The sequence below is a fragment of the Athene cunicularia genome, assembly GCF_003259725.1.
Source record: "Athene cunicularia isolate RWA chromosome 1 unlocalized genomic scaffold, athCun1 chr1_part2, whole genome shotgun sequence".
In the NCBI taxonomy this organism is placed as follows: Eukaryota; Metazoa; Chordata; class Aves; order Strigiformes; family Strigidae; genus Athene; species Athene cunicularia.
Window position 1 is genome coordinate 24001394 of NW_020799092.1, and position 14847 is coordinate 24016240.

Below are 14847 nucleotides of genomic sequence, written 5' to 3' on the forward strand. Positions count from 1 at the left end.
CCCCCCCCTCCCTGATGCTTTGATAGCGGAGACCTTTGAGGGATGTGACATTCTCTTTGTCTACAAATACTCTGACAGCGTGCCCGAACTCTGACCTTGAAACAGTGTCTTTGCTTTGGGCAGCTGGAGATTATATACTTTTGAAGTTCACAACTGTGAAAAATTAATTTGAGCAAATAAGATTTTTTTTATTTTTTATTTTTTTTTAGTAAGAACTGTTCTGCTTATAAAACAAACAACATTCTAGTTAGTCCTGCTCTTTGTCAAGGTGATATCATTATCTTACTCTGCCACTCCTTCCACATGGCCTTGGCGACATCATTTGAAGTACAGTGAAATGATTTGTCGTAGAGTCAGAATGTTCTTGGCAATCCTGAGAATTGCTAGATTAAGAGTTTACCCAACATCCTGGACCATTATTGTGTATACGTCTTGGAAGCACATATAAACGATGATTATTGCCCACTCCCCCATGCATGCCTGTGCAATAACATCCTAAAACATTTTTTGCTGTACGGTAGAGTCTTGAAATAAAAGCGTACCTTATTCCTCTGGACTTTAAAAGCTCTTTATGCCCGAAGAGAGTTATGGTGTTAATGCCAAGTGTAAATTAAAGTCCTTACCTCATAAACCCAAGAATTTGGGGTAATATTCTCAGGTATGTTTTTCAACAGGTTGGTTGGGTTATTACCAATCTGTTCTTGCCGAAGACCTGTCCCTATCACTTTCTGGAGGACCCTTATCAGAGAAGGACCCTTCCAGGATGTACAGGCTCAGTTATTCCTTTTAAAATTTGGGATTTCCTCCCTCTTTTTTTCCTCTTCTTGCCCGTGCAGCGGGTCCTTGTGCTGGCAGCTGCCTGTAGGTGGGGCTGCCGTTCCACGCAATTCCACGCCAGCAACTGTGGTACATGTGTACAGATGTGGCACAGAGGTGGTGCAGAAGCTGCCTGTGCTGAACCGCAACGGCCAGCAGCAGGTAACCGTCTCCTTTTAGCAACTTGAGCCATGCGAAGTGACCATAGTTTTAAAATATTTTATTATATGTTTAAAATAACATAAACATATTAACAATTTTATGGCTGAGGTTCTCATAATTTGGGACTTTACCATTTTATCTGATTTGAGAGCTCAAAAGATTAAACCTTAACATTAGAAACTTTGTAATTAAGATTCGTAACAGTAAGTTGTCTCATAGCTAACAAGAGAATAGAAATAGCAGGTAGAACTGTATAAACTTTGGACAGTGGGAGAGTACATATTTTACTATAAACTGAGATCTGCCAAGATTATGTAAGGACAAGAAACCTTTTATAAGCAGTTTCATGTTAATCCGAACAAACCAACTCAATTCATAGTTGACTTTTAAGCAATAGAGAAAAGCGGGACAGTACATCTTTAATTATTCCCCAAATATGCTTTTTTTTTTTTTTTTTAATTTTAAAATCCTCTTAAGTAAGTCTGTACCACCTTCACACTGATATTTAGCACCATGTAATGGGATATTCACCATTTATCTTCTGGGGAATGTGCAGTATATTATTTGCGCTAGAAGTTCATCCTTGCTTTCTGCAGTAGAACGTCAACGCTGGAAGAGCAACAGCATGCGTTTGACCATGAAGCTGTAGCTTATTTACAAACAAAAGAAGGCCCCCCCTCCCTCTTTTCCCCGTTGCTTATTCATGATGATGATTTCATTATTAGTACTACGCGTTAGGTTTCCTTTACAGTGGGAATTAGGGTAGGTTTTAATCACTTTGTCTTAAATTGGAACAGTGCATACCAAACAAGCACAGCCTGGCATTTCAATATGAGCTCCACTACTTTTACCATCTCTCTTGTATGAGAAGACTGGTGCTGAAAGACGTAACTATACGCACAGGCAGATATAATCGTGTTTTCTTAGAAAAAGTAAAACAAATTTATTGAGGAGGTGAGGAGGTGGGTAAAGGGCCAACAACCTGTAATACAACAGTATGTCTGTTACCCTCCCTCTCTACCAAGGAAGAAGTGTTATTTTCTCAACAAAAGAAATGGGATGGGGGGGTTAAGAAATAATTTTTTTTTTTTTTTTTTTGGTAACAGACATGCTGGAGATAAACAGCTTTGGTTGTCAGTCAAAAGGCAGTTTCAACTCAGATTAATTTTAGGGATTTGCATGGTTGTTTTTTTTTGTTATCGCAATTTAATAATAAAAAAAAAGATAATTGCAAGCTTACGCTCATTGCTCTTTGACAGTGAAATGATACTCAGTGTTTCATTGCTTTTGCACAGCAGTTCACAGCGATAGCCTACAGACTAGTGTATATGCATAGTATTAACAAAACATTAGTACGTTGGGTTCAGCGGGGTTCCATGTTATTTCTGTAGCAGCACTGCAGGCTTCTGACACTGTGAGGGGGTAGATACACTGCAAGTTCATAGGGTACAAACAAACCATCCCATTATACTGTCGTGTGGCAGACAGTTTCTCTTGTGGCTGTGAAGAATGACTGCCAATATTGTTCTCTATGCTGCCTGTTGGTAGCTGGGGGAAGGATGGAGGAGCCTTTTAGTTCATATGCTTTATTACAAGAAGCCAAACTGATAACAAAATGCTGATGGAGCTCTTCCCCCACTCCTTGGGAGGCAGAGTCCTCTGAGTTTGGCAGCTCCAATTTCTCTGACCCCTCGAGTCTCTCTTGCCTCGTTGCGTTGGATGCTTTGTGCCCAGCAACGCTGCTGCTGCTGTCTATGAGCAGAGGCTGCAGGAATTCTCCTCCTGCTCCTCTCTCCTCCCCATAGCACTGACCGTGCTACCTCTGCAGGGGAAAAAAAGGAGCTTGAGTCCTGCTTCAACCTTACAGGAATTTAAAGCCTTTAGCCGTGAGTAATATCCATTCCCAAGTTGTTAGCGTTAATTTGTGCACAGTCACCACAGGACCCCGGATTTAACTTGGTAACAACTGTATTTGGTTTTTCTGTCATCAAAAGCTTGTGAGTATACATGAAAGAGCAAGAGAGAGAATAGGGAAGAAAAGAAGTGGCTGTCATTCGGTGTTTTCTTTTAGATATTTTCCTCAAGGCTTGGGTTTCTTCAGAGCACATACAAAGACACTGAGGAGCACACAGTAAAACATCAAAGATAAAGTCACTGCTTGAGGTGAGAACAAGTTCTTAGGCCAGGTCCAGCTCTCCGTGATGACAGGCATGACTGGCACCCAAAGGCCTTTGCCACACGTCAGTCTCTGCATTGACGTTTTTCTGAAATATTTCTGTGGGTCAGACAATCACCTGAAAACATCTCGAGCCACAAGACAATGGATTAAAGATTCAAGTTTCACTGCATGTTATGTCTGTGTTACGAAAAGCCAACAGCTTGATTCCCCCCAGGCAAGGCCAGAGCTCTGGAGCCAGCCGCTGGCGACGCTGCGTGAGCTATGGAAGGTCTCCAGAAGAGCATACACCATCTGCACCTGCTATGTTTCTGCAACATCCCAAGCACCTCCTGCTGTTTATTCAGGGCTGAGTAGTAGCTTTGGTGTGGCTGCTACCTTCAGCAAAATGCTGAAGAGCTTTAAAACGAGATACCGACCATTGTTCTGAGTGAAACCTGAAGCATCTTTTTGCATGTGCAGAAAACAGGTCCGGATATGCTCAGGTGAGCCAGGGTACATCTCAGACTTGTTGGGACAATACAGCCTGTGCAAATAACTGTGCATGCCTACAGGCATATGTGAGGAATGCATGGCATGACTAACTTTGGGGAAGAAAAGGCAGGACACTTTATCCATGGTAGAGCTGACTGATGTAGACCAGACATTGTAGGTGTAGCAGGTCTGCAGTGTCTGACTTTTCTGAGATTCAAGTTTTTGTCCATTGGGTGCACTGCATAAAACTTATGATCCCCTTAGCTGCTGCTTCTCTTTGTACATAGGGCAGGCACTTGAAAAGACTTTTAGGATACGAGTTAAAATTCTTTCCTACTTTTTTTGATGGAAGTTTGTTTCAAAACAATCTGCAATTTTGTTTTGTTTTTCAGCTTTTCAGTACGAGAAGATTGGAAGCTGGCTGCTAACCTGATTATGTACTCGAGGGAATGCAGTCTGTCTAGAGGAATCCCTACAGCAACCTGCCTCACCTTGCCAAGGCAGCCGGTCTCTGCATAGCCATGTTAAGCAAGGTACACTGCAGCTAACCTTCACCACACAGACTGCCACAGAAGCCCTGTACACCAACTGTCCGGTCCCCAGAGCTCCAGCCCAGAGCTCCTGGCTTCCCAGGCAGGGATTCCTTGCTAATGTGCAATGCACAGCAAGCACCGCCTGCTTTCTGAAGCTGGAAAACACAGAGCTAACAACCAGCCTGGTTTCATTTCGAGAGGATGTTTTCAAGACAAGAGCTTAAATAATTTGCGTGTTTTTAAACTGGGTGCTTGACTAATTAAGACATAGATCAGAAATAACGGGTGAGAAACATGGGGGCTTTGCTAGGGAATACCACTCCGCACACCACGTTTCTGGTCAGGTTCTGCTGCAGGCATCCTTTGGCAATGGCTTGAAACTAGACCTCTGGGGCATACCAGGCAAGATTAATTCCTTTCACCTTTAGAAAGACTTTTGAACTAGCTTGGAGGCCTAAGATATAAATATACTGTCATCATAACTTGCTCTTGCCTTCACTGCCAAAGCCAAGTATAATTTCTGAAGAATGCCAGCTTTGTAAATGCTATTCTCAGCTCTCAAAAGAGCAACTCTTGCCTTTTTTTTTTTTGTTTTTTTTGTGAACTAGCATTACTTTTTCAGACAGCTAGCATGACACAAGACTAGAGAAATTGGATGCTGCATTGTTTCAAAAACTAGCTGCTTTAAAGTCTGATAATCTCAAAGTGTTTATTCAGTGTTATCTGAATAAAAAATATTCCAGTATTAGTTTTGACTTTGATTTTGTTTCTGTTGCACTAAGGCTGTTGTTGCACCGGGTACTTTGAAGAAGGCTCTCCCTTTCTCTCTCCCCTCACAGGACTTAAGTATACTTAAGTGATACAAATATCTCCAATAGCCATGAGCATTAGGAAGATCCTCAGGTTCCTTTCTAAACTGCAACGTAGGATAAAATGCATTGCCTTCACAGTGCATGATTGTTTTAACACAGAAATCCACGAACCCTTTCCTATTCTCAACAGAAACAAGTTTCAGACTTTTTAATTCCTGCTGACAAGGAGTGGCAGCAGAACTGGCCTGATGGGATTTCCTCCATGCAGGTCTTTACACTTTCTTTACCAGTAGAAGTGATCAACTGCAAAGTGATAAAGTGATTTAGCTGTAATGAAAGCATGAAGGGCAGTATCAGGCTGGTTTTGAGCTACAGGGAGAAAAGTTTTCTGCAGACAAAATGGAACAGGGAAAAGGTCTATTCCTCAAAAATAATAAAGAGTTTCTGAATTCTTCTTCAGTCTTTTAAGAAGTCTTCTCTTCATTCTCAGAGTAAATACAGCATTTTTCAAGAGAAAAAAAAAAAAAAAGATTCCAAGCAAATATGATAAATGTAAGAACAGGGCTTTTTAACAGACTGCAACCTTAACCACAGGGGGAAAAAATATACCGCTTCATAGGAAAGCAACTTGTGAGTGAGCAGAGTTAACACAGGTGCATGAATTCTACGTGTGTCTTCAGTTATGGCTTGAAAGTATTGGTCCTCAGTAGCAATATAAGACAAGGTCTGAGAACTGTTCAGTGTGTTTGTTGGCCTAGTGTAACTGTTCTTTTTTTCCCCCTCTAAGTTTTGAAAAACTGAAAATGTTAAATCATGTTTTTCAATAGGGTACCGTTTCACTGAATGAGAATGAAGGAATAGCCTCTTTTGGAAGACCTCTTACAGGTTAATTTCCTTGGCTGGGTCTTCTGTGATGGCATCCTTTTCTTCCAAGTTTTATGCTTTAAACTGGCCTCTTTTGAGGAAGAAGATGGGATTAAGATAGCCTAGGTAGTGCTTGGGAAGACAATGACTTTGGTTAATCCTCACTTTTGCACATCAGACTCTAGATGAATGGTTCCAGTTTGAGTTATGGCTTTAAAAATTGGCCTGGTCCTATGGAAGAAAGACCACCATATAGTAAAGCATTAGTTAAAATTAAAAATGTGAGCATATAACAGTGCACAATAAATGCAGGCTGCTGTTGGAGGGAGTGGATTTTTCTGCTACTTTCAGACCCCGATGCCCATAGTTGCTGATTAGAGGAGATGGAGGTCCTTCTGGAAGAGACTGGTTGTGGATGGACGGCTTCAGTGCCTGAGGGTGCTGGATGCCCTGAAGTAGGAAAGGAACTTGTAGCAGAGGCTCACCACAAAGTACCAGATGTTTCGAGCCATCTGTGACCTTGCAATGAAAATACGCCAGATGATCACAAAGAGGGTGATGTTGAATGCGTATCGGATGTTCCTCTGACTGCGAAAGAGAAAGAGGCGTCTTACGGAGGAAGACAAAAACAACAAAAAGCTTACAGCCTTGCTTCATTTACTACAGGTAATTTTGTAAGAAATCCTGTTTACATGTGGTCCTTGGGCTTTTTGCCATCCTGTTTTAATGAAGACACTGTGCCTAAGACGTGCCTACCATCTTGCCAAGGACTGCTGAAGTTAGGGTATGGCAAATAGTTAATGGGATAGGTGGAAGACCTCTATTGCAAGTCTCTCTTGTTCTGTGTACTCTTATTTCAAGCCAGAACAGAAGTCATACTGAGAGGGTTTTTTTTTTATTATAGTCTAGGTCCAATGCTTTCTGCTTTGATTTGGTATATTGGCTCTTTTTTACTTTGCAGGAGTGGTGGCAGGCTAGAGGATCTTACAGGAGCTAATGAACAAGGTTCTCCTATTTGGGTAAAACCTTGCCTTTAATGTTGGGAAATTATTAAATAATCATAAACGGTCTTCACTTCTGCAGCACTGAGGTTGGGTGGGTGATATACACCATATATTTAAATGCTATTATTGGGTCTTTAAGATGGTCGTTATCTTGTCCTCTTTCTGAGAAGCAAAAGTTTCTGCAGTTCTCTCATTCTCACTTTCCCAGTGTCTGACCAAGGGAAGAAGGCTTTGTACCTAATGTCCCCAAGACTGCTTTAATTTTTGTAAAAAGTACATCTTTTTTGTAAATTTAGCACTGCACTATACGACGCTGCCTATTTGGACTATGAGGCAGTTACTGGCTTGTTACAGAGGGTTTTATAAATCCCGTAAAAATGACCCATGAAAACGAAGAACTTATTTAGGATTCCTTGCTATGGCAACAGACTGTTTTATGCTTCTAGCATTTACAGTGCACAAGAATGGTTTTCTTAAAGTAAACAACCAGGTTCTTACTCCAAGAGAGCTGCTCCTTCTCCTTTTGCCCGCAATTCTCAGTAAAAAGGTTGGAGAAGACAGGAAGAGCACAATCTTTAACTGAATTGAATGACAATCTCAAATTGCTCATTCACACTCTTAAACTGCCACCAGGGACTGAATGCATAAACTCTCCACTTAATTTGGAGAATCTTTGCCCTTTTTCCCCAAGGTATTAGAAATTTCAACTTTAAAGTGAAATATAAAAATCATACATATGCTTAAAGTATTTATGCAATGTCTTTGAATTGCTAAAAACTTCTAGGAGCTTCACAAAATATGACCCTTATTTTTGTATTGTAATTCTAAATGACCAAGATCATCTCCATCCATGTATTCCTCTTATGCATTTTTAACTTCATTACTTGGTCATCTGTTGGGAAGGCATAAAATCTAGCCCCTGATTGTTAGTGTAATCAGAAGTCCTCTTTTTCTTACAGGATAGAAAAATGAATTACTGACAAACCTGTGCCATAAGAAACAAGCTACGCTATGTTTATCTCCGTATTATAGAACAATAATTATTGCAATATAATGAGAATAATTTTCCTCAAAAGCCATTCAAGGTACCCAGGAGCTCTTGCCCTTGTCACTGGGTATGACTTACTTCCGTAAGTGCTGCTTTGCTGCTGGAATGCCAGACATGTCCTCATTTAGCAAGTACTTCTTAGCACCTAGGCAGTAGCTTTCGATATATTCTGACCAGTGCAGCTGACGAACATCAAAGTTGTATACCTAGGATTTAAAGACAAAGAGCAGAAGGTAAACGCACCAGAGTTCAAAACAAGTTCACCTTAAGCAACAATTCTTCACTGACCTCCATTCCTGACAAGACCCTCTCTCTAGAGTTCTTAAAGCCACCAAGTTTCCAGGAAGACATGGGCACTAACGGACTGTATTTCACAGCTGTTGATTAATGTCTTACCCAGATGGGAATCGGGACAAAGCAAGCAGAAATTTAGGGCTAGCTGGCAGAAAATAAAGAGAAGTTTGTCTTTCGGGTGACAATTTTTGCGTAAATACATGCATTTGTGAACGCCCGTACACACACATAAAATCATGGAAGAAAAGGGCATTCCACTTGGTTAAACGGATTCATATGAAAACCTCCATGTGGTTTTTAATGTATTACTAGAATCCCGTGTAAATAAATGAATTGGACGTTGAGTCAACAGGTGCCTCTGCATCAGTATTACTCTGCTGTGCTGCATTCTCTCAAGAGCTAGAACAACAGAAGTCCAAGAAATGGTTCACCCTGGTGTTTAACATCAAAAAAAATCTCACTGCAGAGCTAATTACCCCAGTTAATTTCAGATGCTTATACTGGAAAAAACTGTAAGCAAGTTCTCAGCTGGTTGTCTGTCTACTAGAGCAAACAAAGAGTTTGTAAAGAGGAAGAGGTTTTGTTGTAGAGATTTTTTTTTTTTTTAAATGAATGATTGAAGTGAACTGCATTTCTTATTTGCAGGTATTAAAAGAAAATATACTCAGAAAAATACCTTCCTTTCACCCCCATGCCAATCCAGGCCATTTGCTTTGGTGCAAGAGCTTTGGTATCAGACCAGCAGTAACCTGAGCAGAGAGGGGTTACCTAACTGTCAAATACAGTGGGTTACCTCCCGTGCAGATCCTGGGGTGTCTGTTAGACATCTATAGGGATGTGTGCTGCCCATAAACTGTCTAGTTTGAATACTGCTCGCAATGCAGCAGTGGCAGCACTGGATGTTGTGCATCTCACAAAGTTCTCATAAACAGTTTAGTAAGCCTGAAACTCTGTCTAGCTTGCACTAAGTCCTTGATGCTGTAATTTTCTGTTAGTCTGCCTCGGATCTAGTTCCTGTCATACCATTTAGGGTCCTTCTACATCTGCTGTAGTCACTGCGGTGCCACTGCCCTTAGAAGTTGGAATTTGCTGCTTGCACTCCTGCAGACTAGGGAAGAAAACTCTTGATTCTACTACTGGGAGTCTGCAAAACTTTCATGGTGTGAGACCAGTTTGAATGCCTACGTATCTCTTTGCAAGGAGATACTGACCAAAGGTGCACTCAAGCTTATCACAAATCTACTCTTTGTATTCCTTCAGTCTTTCGGTTACAATCCCATGCTTAAGCAGTAGTATTTCAAAACTATAAAGAGCTTAACATCCTGCAAATTAATTGCTTTTTGGGGATGTGAATAAAACAGGAACTTTCTTCGTATTATTCAGGGTAAGACATTAGGTGTTAACTAAATTTCCCCATGAAGTACCCGTTAAAACCAATGTGGATGAAAATGTCAAAATTGTTCAAGTAATTTCCATCTAGATCATACACCACAGCTGCCATGCTAGCTGCAAAGACTTCAGTGATTGACCTGTCCCAGAAGAAAGAGCAACACACTTCAGGAGAAAAAATTCTCCTGTAATAAATGAAAGGCTCCTGATTATTCAATAAAACAAGGATGAAATAAATTATTTCAGGTTAAAGTCAATTCTAGTCATCTGGATGTCACTGAAAGCTCAACAATGCACCAGAAATAATTGCAGCAGGTGAACAGACCTGGAGATTAGCAATCCATATTCAGGACATACTTACCTTTTTGTCCTCTGTGTTAAGATGACTCATTAACATATTCATGTTGTCTGAAGACCAATTCCAGGACTGGGTGGAGAAATACTGCAAGAGCATCATAGACTTGTGCAGTCGCTTGACAATCTTCATCATTCTGAAACAGAGGAGGAGTGTTAGAGGTGGGCAGGAAGTTTGACCTCGTGCAAAAACTGTTGCTTTGCTCTGTAGGCGTCTTCACCAATCCAGGTACGGGCATTGCAGTTCCCGATGAGCACCGCAGCTCATCAAGCTGAGAACTTGCTCAGCAAGTCTAACTGGTCCAGTTGAGGTCTTGAGCCTACAGCTAACCAGCTTTTATTGGTGGCTTGAATGTGGATGCAAAATTTCTCAGGGTAGGACCGAGGCCTAATTTACTGGCCTGATCTAAACAAGTGCTGGAGGCTATATCCACAGCAGGTATCGTGTGTGAGGTGAAGAGCCCACCTGAACTAGTATGAAGTCTGCACAGCAGATTGCAAAGCCACAAAGGTATATTGCTTGTCTCTCAAAGTGAATAATTCTCTTTCCACCACACAAATTCTCTTCTGTTCTCAAGGCCAAGTTGGCTCCTGAAGCAAGGCTCTGAGTTGTGGAGTTAGCTCCGATACAGAGGTGACCGCATCTGCAGCTTAGACAAGCTCAGAAGTCAATTGCTCAACTTCAGTTTTCAGATAGAATCACAGACTTAGAGAATGGTTTGAGTTGGAAGGGACCTTGAAGATCATCTACTCCAACCCCCTGCCATGGGCAGGGACACCTTCCACTAGCCCAGGTTGCCCAAAGCCTCATCCAACCTGGCCTTGAACACTGCCAGGGAGGGGGCAGCCACAGCTGCTCTGGGCAGCCTGTGCCAGGGCCTCACCACCCTCAAGATAAAGAGTTTCTTCCTTATATCTCATCTAAATCTCCCCTCTGTCAGTTTAAAATCGTTACCCCTTGTCCTATCCCTACGCCCCCTGATAAAGAGTCCCTCCTCATCTTTCCTGTAGCCCATAAGGTCTCCCCAGAGCCTTCTCCAGGTTGAATAACCCAACTCTTTCAGCCTGTCCTCATAGGAAAGGTTCTCAAGCCCCCTGATCATCTTTGTGGCCTCCTCTGGACCTGTTTCAACAGGTCCATGTCTGTCTTATGCTGGGGGCTTTAGAGCTGGATGCAGTACTGCAGGGGGGAGTCTCATGAGAGCAGAGTAGAAGGGGAGACCTGCTAGCCACTTTTCTTTTGATGCAGCCTAGGTTGGCTTTCTGGGCTGCAAGCACACATTGCCAGCTTGTATTCAGTTTTCCATCCACTGCTACCCCAAGTCCTTCTCCACAGGGGTGCTCTCAATCCACTCATGGCCTAGCCTGTATCCTTGTTTGAGATTATTCTGACCCAGGTGCAAGACCTTACACTTAGACTTGATGAGGTTCACATGGATCCGCTTCTCAAGCCTGTCAAGGTCCCTCCCTCTGTACAGCATCCCTTCCATCTAGAGTATCAACCACACCACTCAGCTTGGTGGCATGCTTTTCATGTCTTTGGGCTTCTTTGATCTCTTCCTATCTCTCTCTCTCTCTCTCTCAAAGAAGTTTTTCTTAAAGGCCATTCCTCTCCCTGTATAATATAGTAGCAGTTTGGAGTGGGTTTTTTCCTGTCCTTCCTTATACAGGAAGGGTCTGATAGCATGTGCTCCTGGTGGATGATCTTGAAAATCATCCAAGTCCATCGGCTTTTTTCCTGGGGGGTGAGGAACTGTTTGAATGTCTTCCTGGAGTGTGAATGTCCTGGTAAAGATGAAAGCTGCTTCAGGGGCACGGCTGCTTAATAGGGACTTTGGAAATGTAGGTTCAGGTCTCTCATGTGTCTTGGCCTTTTTTTATTATTCATTTTTATTAAAATGGGGATGACAGTAATGCTGTCCTACCTTGCAGGATTATTTTACAGTTGTCTCAGTGGTCATGAGTACAAAAGGCCTCTGGGAGGCAGTTGTTCTAAAGTGTGATGTATAGTGCTTGGTCAATTTTGCGAGAACACCACGTTCTCTCAGACTGGATAAGGGCAAGAGAAAGCATTTAAAAGGCTGATTTCTGTGGAAAACAGAGCTGTTTTCATGAGAAATTTTGAGCTGCCCAGAGGGTAGCACAGTTGCCGTGACAAATAAAAGGCAGCAGACTGGGGAAGAATGGTGCCAGGCTGGCCTCTCCCCGTGCAGATGTGACTGCCACCACGATAAGCACTAATCACAGCAGAAAGAAAAGAAAAGACACAATGAGTACATCAATTCAGAGGAGAACTGTGCAGCTTACCCAAAGCGAATTGAAAGAGTACTAAAACCTTACACAGGCACTCCTACTCAGAATTAAAATGGCTTTTTAGAAACAAAGCACGCCATCAGATTAAGGGAACCTTCATTCTGAATAATTATGCACACATTGCTTGAATGTAGTTTATCTAAACTACTTTAAAATTATTTCAGATTAAACTTTCTGATTGTGCCTGTGTAGGCAAGTACTATGGGGCAAAGCTTTGTGAATATTTTAATACCTTTTAGGCACTTGGAAAACAAAGCATATGGCTAGATTGCAAAGATCTGAAGTTGGCCCTCAAGTTGGCTTCCCAAAAGCCATCAATATCTTTGAAGTGCTCTGGGCTAATGGAATCTGTCAGAAAAAAATGGTAAGAGAATGAACTGTGGGTCCCTACTTATGTTTAGAAAATAGGTTATCCACGTGGGCTAATGTCAGTGTGGGCAGAATAAGCTCGGACTGTAGATCTACCCGAAGAAACAGGGGCTAAAAGTAAGGGTCAAAAAGAGAAATAAAGCACCCGAAGAGGTAGGTATGAAAACTGTGTTTCATGTTAACTGACTGAGCTCAAATACTGTGACCACAGTTGAAAATATTGACTAATTTGGATGAAGGATGGAAAACATCAGCTGAGAAGATACATGCTTTTCTTCAGCCTTTGAGAGGCTTTGGCAAAGATTTCTTATAGAAAAACTCTTTCTCCACTGTGGAGGAACTGAGAGGAACAAAGCAAGCATTAGCTGTCACTGATAGACTTACCAGTTACATTTCAGAAATGCATCTTGTCTTCTAGAAAACTGTTTACAGCAATGATTTCTTTATTTGCTTTCATTCTGAGCCTTGCATGAGCAGATTCCCAGGTGCGGCAGGTTGCCCCAGGAGACTACTCGTGATATAAACCACATTATTTTCTAAGTCATGGGTAGATGGATGTGCAGCAATAACACTAAGCCATTTAGGGCAGTTTTGCTAGACATCTGGCAATTTATGTGAAATGAGCTGACACTTAAAGTAAACTTCTCAGTAGAGGCAGTATATAAAAGTCTAAAGCAGAAGGAAATTACTCTTGTACCTGCCCTTTGGTAGATGGGGTACTGCATGTGATAACTACAGGAGGAACTACAACCTCTGAACTACTCTGCAATTCAAATTAGTGAAGGTCTTAGGTCAACCAGCTCCCAGTTAAACTATTTCATACGATAACCCATCACCTTATAATGAGTTGAGTATGGAGGCAGTAGAGAACTGAAGCCTGAGTCTTGGTCCTGGCAAAGAACTTTCTCCTTTCTGCTTGCAAATCTGACATAGGGTCATGGGGAGAGTTCAAGAAACTGCCATGAAGATGGCTTGTACCTCAACAGATGGGAGTGACAAGTGGAAAAAAGTTAAGCCTAGGTGCTCTGTTTGAAGCAGAGGGAAAAAATAAAGGGAAACAATAAAGCAGGTTCAGTGACACATTCAATTTTTTTTATTTTTTTTTTTAAATTCAATGTGGTTTACTGCCCTTAGACCATAAAGAGCTGATATTTAGGTAGCTATGAAAAAAATGAAAGAACAAACTGCTACTGTGTTCTCTACCACATTGCAGCAATACTTGGATGAGCTTAAGTAGGACGTAAAAAGAAAATGGGAATGATATTAAAAAAAAAAAAAAAAGACTTGGTGAACTCACACAGTCATTGCTGAGCCACGTCTGCTTAGGCTGCAGATCTTCAAGTTCAGAAGAAGATGTCTTTCTCAGCATGAGTTCATGCTGAGCTCTATTTGAAATTTAAATGTAGTATTGCGGCCAAAGTTCATTGGCTGCTTCTGTCACTCAACTTTATGAAGAGAAATGTCAATTGTAATGGCAGTGCCAAGATCTTAGTGCTGCCTCTTTTGACGGTTTGGAGATTCCAGCCTATTTTTGCTCATACTCAGTTTACCTCCATTTCTAGGGTAATTCTTACCCTGGAAGTCTTTTTATGGACCAATTTCCCTCTGTAGCAGAATGTCAGAGAGAAATCAGAGCAATACATCATCCAGGGATTTCTCTGCAAACAGCTGAAGCCAGCTTTCTAGCTAGCAGAGGAGCACAGCTGACATCAACACAGCGCTGGCACACTCTTCTTGTGTAGCACAATAAATTCTCCTCTGCGGTGGCAGGGAGTTAAGGAGGACACTGGCAGAGTTATGTTACATACACCAGGATTCCTTCCACGTGGGACATGCATGTCATGTGTTCCTCCTAGCCATGACACTGCTAAGGCTCAAATGCCAAATGTAATGGTAAACTGTCCCCGTAAATACCATTCAGAATTTATTCATACTCAGAAACAACTGCTTCCTAGATTTCAGGGTGCTGAGCCAGCGCAACTGCTAATTATTCATCTGATTTATGGGAAAAAAAAATATTAGCTGGAATGTTCTAAACCTTGCCAGTCTCAAGTCCTTATGACAGATAGAGGCAATCACATAGAAAGTTGCAATGGTGGAAATCTTGCTCTACAGAGGATGGTGTAACTGCAGGTCCTCTTCTTCTGTCTTAAGAACCTCTGAAGTGTGTAAAACTGAGTTTATAAAATGTGTTGTCCCCCAGGTGCTGGAAAGGGTGAGAACCCTAGGCTACACTCAG

At 41.7% G+C, this 14847-nt stretch overlaps 1 protein-coding gene across 3 annotated transcripts in view; it reads right to left on the reverse strand.

The window, feature by feature from the left end:
• Window positions 1-2077: 2077 nt before the first annotated feature.
• The window catches only part of FAR2 (fatty acyl-CoA reductase 2), a 151304-nt gene continuing 138534 nt past the window's right edge, over window positions 2078-14847 (reverse strand). For all 3 annotated transcript variants that reach the window (XM_026867158.1, XM_026867167.1, XM_026867173.1), the window contains exons 10-12: window positions 9934-10063; window positions 7968-8095; window positions 2078-6425 (exon numbers count right to left, since the gene is read on the reverse strand). In XM_026867158.1, coding sequence (XP_026722959.1) covers window positions 6263-6425; window positions 7968-8095; window positions 9934-10063 — 421 coding nt within the window. In that variant the 3' untranslated portion in view covers window positions 2078-6262. The remainder of the gene's footprint in view (window positions 6426-7967; window positions 8096-9933; window positions 10064-14847) is intronic.